At 47.8% G+C, this 5,000-nt stretch overlaps 1 protein-coding gene across 1 annotated transcript in view; it reads right to left on the bottom strand.

Annotated features, from left to right (window-relative positions):
• The window catches only part of LOC311341058 (uncharacterized protein), a gene marked incomplete at both ends in the record, with an annotated part of 29,860 nt that overhangs the window by 6,685 nt on the left and 18,175 nt on the right, over nt 1-5,000 (bottom strand). The window contains 14 exons of the mRNA XM_084465972.1: nt 636-689; nt 880-987; nt 1,307-1,414; nt 1,673-1,726; nt 2,151-2,240; nt 2,487-2,594; nt 2,715-2,768; nt 2,947-3,000; nt 3,563-3,616; nt 3,731-3,775; nt 3,872-3,925; nt 4,017-4,070; nt 4,358-4,519; nt 4,729-4,773. Of these exons, the coding sequence (XP_084322098.1) occupies nt 636-689; nt 880-987; nt 1,307-1,414; nt 1,673-1,726; nt 2,151-2,240; nt 2,487-2,594; nt 2,715-2,768; nt 2,947-3,000; nt 3,563-3,616; nt 3,731-3,775; nt 3,872-3,925; nt 4,017-4,070; nt 4,358-4,519; nt 4,729-4,773 (1,044 nt within the window). The remainder of the gene's footprint in view (nt 1-635; nt 690-879; nt 988-1,306; nt 1,415-1,672; nt 1,727-2,150; nt 2,241-2,486; nt 2,595-2,714; nt 2,769-2,946; nt 3,001-3,562; nt 3,617-3,730; nt 3,776-3,871; nt 3,926-4,016; nt 4,071-4,357; nt 4,520-4,728; nt 4,774-5,000) is intronic.

Genomic DNA, 5,000 nt, shown 5'->3' with positions numbered 1-5,000 from the left:
CATTACATTATACCGAAAGTATAGGCAACTATAAGCCTTTTCTACTATAATTTAGACTAATATAATTATTATGATAAATCTATTCAATCAAACAGAGCTCTTCTGTCTACGCAAGCTATTAATGTCCGACCATGACAAAACCCGCATAGATAAAGAGAATGTAGACACGTTTGACTGATTAGAAATTGTAATTTATAATTTATGTGAATGAATCGTTTTCAGCAAATGGAAGAGAAGCCGCACTGTTCACTTTAGCAGAACAGCGGGGATGAATAATTTGAACCAGAACGAGGATGATATGAAAGCTGGACTGTGCCATTACACAAAGGGGTTATCAAACAAACCATGAGGACATGTATTGAAACCAAAACCTAGAGAATTACACACGGAAGACTGAGAAGAAAAAAAACCCTTGTGTAACTTTTAGGCTTTTCCTTCTAGAAGCAAAGCAATGCTGTGGTATCACTCATTTTGCTCCTTCATCCTCCACATGGAATATCCTCCTGGGACACACTCCAAATTTTCCCAATCTGAAGTTTTGATGCTTTTCTGAAGGTCGACTTAAAAGTCTTTCTATTGAAGGTTTCGAATTGTCAAAGATTTGAGGGTCAACCCTGGAATAGATCCACACTCACCCCCTCCCCCTTGTCTCCTTTGCTGCCCTTCTGTCCTGGTCCACCCGTCTCTCCCTGGGATGGGGGGGGGCAGAAAACACACTTTTAACCTCAAAGCAACATACACACACATACTGTTACACAGCCATAGAGCTAGAGATAAACTATTGAATTGAATATAAAGATACAGCCCCACACACGCAAACACGCACGCACACACACACACACACACACACACGCACACACACACACACAAGCTTGTTACCTTGTCTCCGTCATCTCCCGAGGGCCCCACTGGCCCGATGGCTCCGAGCAGTCCGACAGGCCCCTGCTCCCCGTCCTGACCGGCCGGTCCAATGGGGCCTTTGTCCCCCTGAGACACACACCAACGCACACATGTAATGTTATTGAACTGGTTTTGTCATTGAACAAAAACTACTATCGCAACAAGACATCATCAGTAGGGTCCAACCAACCCGTCTCACGACGGTTAACACAGACAAAAGCAAAAGGATTCAAAGAGGGAAAACTACCACTATGCTACTTTCCCTTTCATCAACACTCTGAATGGAGAAATGAAGATCTCTAAAGAATCGGATTGCCAGATTCAAAAGTGTGTGTGGTAGGGCAATAGACGCATTGAACACAAAACAACCTTGAACATTATTTGAATCAAAAGAAAGTTAACATACAGGTTCTCCTTTCTCCCCGCCTGATCCTGGTCCACCGATGGCCCCCGAGCGCCCAGGCTGACCGATGGCCCCGGCCGCTCCTGAGGGTCCGCGCTCCCCTAGCGACCCCTAGAGGACAGCGGAGGAACAGCAGGCTACTCCTTCAATATATGTTCCAACAGAAACTGGATTGATGAGAATAATTCTGTTTAGATTATAGTATAGCGACACAGAGAATCAGAAACACGTCGGTGTGCATTTTCATCAGAGCGACAGAGAGGTTTTCCATGTCTGGATTTTGCGTGTGCTGGTCTGACTCCACTTTAGAAGGTATTTATGGACTGGGTCTCATCAATAACTGACAGGCGGTGAGGAGGAAATACTCACGACGACTCCTGAGGATCCGGGAGGGCCCGCACCTCCTTTAAGTCCAGCAGGACCCTGGAAAACACACAGCACATGGCCAACATCAAGATTGTGTTAGTTGTGTGTGTGTGTGCGTGTATATGTGAGTGTGTCTTTACTCTTTGGGTTTGCACATTTGTGTGTGTGTGTGTGTGTGTATATACATTTGTGTCTATGCATTTGCACGTAAATGTGTGTGTGTGTGTGTGTGTGTGCGTTTGCATGTGTATGTGTGCACATGTGTGTGTGCATCTGCTGAAGCGTGTGTCTGTGTTAGATAAGTTAAGACTTTATTCATCTCAGATGGGAAATGTGTGTGTCTTTGTGTCTGCATGTGAGTGAGTCTGTGTTTTTATGTGTGTCTGTGTGTTGGTCTGTCTTGAGGTTGCATGTGTGTGTGTGTGTGTGTGTGTGTGTGTGTGTGTGTGTGTGTGTGTGTGCGTGTGTGTGTGTGTGTTACCGCCGCTCCGGGGGCTCCTCTGCTTCCTCTGAATCCTCTGAGTCCGGTGGGTCCGTTCTTACCGGAGGTTCCAGGCGTTCCGAAATCCCCCTGTAAACCAACCACACACACACACACACACACACACACACACACAACACACACACACACACACAACACACACACACACACACACACACACACACACACACACACACACACACACACACACACACACACACACACACACACACACACACCACCATCATCGCCCCGGTGTCTACATCATGCATTATTGAGTATGAATGAAATTTGCTGCAGCAGGTGAGTGTGTGCTGTGCATCAACGAGCGCTGACCTTTGCCCCCTCCTTGCCGGCAGCGCCTGGTAACCCCTGCTCTCCGGGGACCCCCGGAGACCCCGGGTGGCCCCGGTCACCTGTAGGCCCCGTCTCCCCTGATTTACCCTGGAAACCGACAACGGATGATGTCATCGCGCCCGGGGGCCATTACGTTGGTTGAGTAACAATAAGAAGTGTGGCGTTTGTGTGTGTGTGTGTGCGCGTGACGTAGATGGGTTGACCTACCTGGGGTCCCACGACCCCTGAGGGCCCGGGGGGGCCCGTTTTCCCTTGGAATCCCTGGTGGATGAATACAATTGAGTGTTTGATAAGAGACCCAGCCTTTTATATTCCTAAATACACCTTTTAGTACACCATTTATATTCCTAAATGCATCTTTTGTATCATAAGTACACCTTTTATATTCGTAAAAGGCCCAGAGAACACATTAGAGACTTCTATAAAGTGAACCACTTACTGGCTCTCCTCTCTGCCCTGGATGACCTGGAAGTCCATCTTTTCCGGATGGTCCCTACACATGCACACACACGCACACACACACACGCACACACACGCAAAAAATGTGTAATGTGTCCCAACAGTAAAATATATATAATAAACAATATGATGAATGAATTAATCCTAGCCACACATGTCATTGTAAATGTCCTACATAGCAGACGCTGTGTGCATTTGTAGCTCAGTGTTTCTGTGTGTCTACATGGGGTCTGTGTGGGGTTTCCACTCACAACTGATCCTTTGGGCCCTGACTCTCCATTCCTTCCCATTGGCCCTTGAGGTCCCTATGGAAACAGTAGCGACAACAGTCACCTGTAACTCAAGCAGAAGAACAAACTACCTCAAAGAATGAAGTGAATAAGTGTTAATATCTTACTCTCTCTCCAGTTGGTCCTGATGAACCGTCGTGGCCGGAAGAGCCCTGAGAGAAAGGAAAGAAGAAGGAGTCACGAAAACAAACAAATTATTAATACTGGTTTGATAACAATCTAATCCATTTCCTATCAAACGTGGTTTGGACAACGTCTTCTGTTGAGTGCTTGATCACTGAGGGGTTGAGATGTTGATCTCCAAACCTTTTCTCCTGATTTCCCCGTCGGCCCCTTTGATCCTCTGGCACCTCTCGCCCCCTGTAGGGAGGGAAACATTAGCCCAGTCTTCATCCACACCACGCAGCCTTGAGAGAGACTTATCGACTGGGAACGCGACAAGTAGAAAGTGAGGAAGACAAAACAGGCACTCACATTGGGACCCCTCTGGCCACCACTTCCTTGTTGCCCCGCGGGACCCTGGGTAAAACCAAAACATGGGTACAGAACGTAATTGGTTGATGGGAGGATTGAAATCAATCAACCAAACCCCTTGGTGTCAATCGATGAACCCACCTTCTTCCCTTTCTCTCCTTCAGATCCGACTGTGCCCGGGAATCCGTCTGATCCCTGTGGAGGAGGTGGAAACACACGCGCTCTCAGATCCACCAACATCGTGTTCGTTAGGGCTGTTTACTGTTTATGTTCATGTCATATTTACCTTGGGTCCCTGTCGCCCCGGGTAACCAGGCAACCCGGGAACTCCCAGTTTACCCTGAAAAGAGATGGTTCAAAGGAAGCAGTCAAAACAAAATATCTGCTAAACACGGAGCAGACGCTGGTATAACTATACTTGTGTATTAAACTAAATATCCACTTATCACAGAGTAGACTGTTGTAACTGTACTGTATGTTTTAAACTAAATATCCACTAAACACTAAGCAGACTGCTATAACTATACTTGTGTTTGAACCGTAATACCCACTAAACACAGAGTGCACTGTTATAGCTATACTTGTGTTTTTAATCCTCATTGAAGCAGTCATTGGGAGGACGGACACCTTCTCTCCCGCCACGCCCAGAAGGCCGGATTCTCCCAGAGGGCCGAGCTGGCCCTTGGGCCCCTCGGGTCCATCTTCTCCTCGGTTACCCGCGGCCCCGTTGTCGCCGCTGTCCCCCTTCACCCCCATCTCCCCCTTGGACCCGGGGAAGCCGTCCTCGCCCTGGGGAGAGAGGGAGAGGGGAGACGGGAGGGCCATCAGACAGGGAACCAGAGGGAGGGTGTGTCAGTGTGTCAATGCGAAGGTGGTTGAGATGGTGGTGGTTAAAAAAAAAACTTTCAGATAAGTCATCCTCGGCTAGGGGCTCAACCCAGCTGTCTGTACACAGTGTGTCTTATGCTGTGTTGTAAAACCAAAAAAAACCTTCTCACCTTCTCTCCTTTGCTGCCCTTCAACCCCCTGATTCCATCCGCGCCCTGATAGACAGGGAGAGAGACAGACAGACAGACAGACAGACAGACAGACAGACGAAATGTCAGGCTAACCAAAACAACAGGAAACACACAACTTCAAACCATGGCAGATGATTCCTTGCCAACAATAATATTCCGGCGAGGTGACAGCCTCTTGATCTGTCACTCGCACTAAGCGGTGTGTCTTGACTGTTAAGTGTGACTTCAAACAATCAGCCGACTTTTGCCGT

The sequence above is a fragment of the Micromesistius poutassou genome (assembly GCF_964030765.1).
Source record: "Micromesistius poutassou genome assembly, chromosome: 3".
In the NCBI taxonomy this organism is placed as follows: Eukaryota; Metazoa; Chordata; class Actinopteri; order Gadiformes; family Gadidae; genus Micromesistius; species Micromesistius poutassou.
Note: the sequence above shows the minus strand (reverse complement) of the source record. Positions and strands in the feature narration are given on the sequence as shown.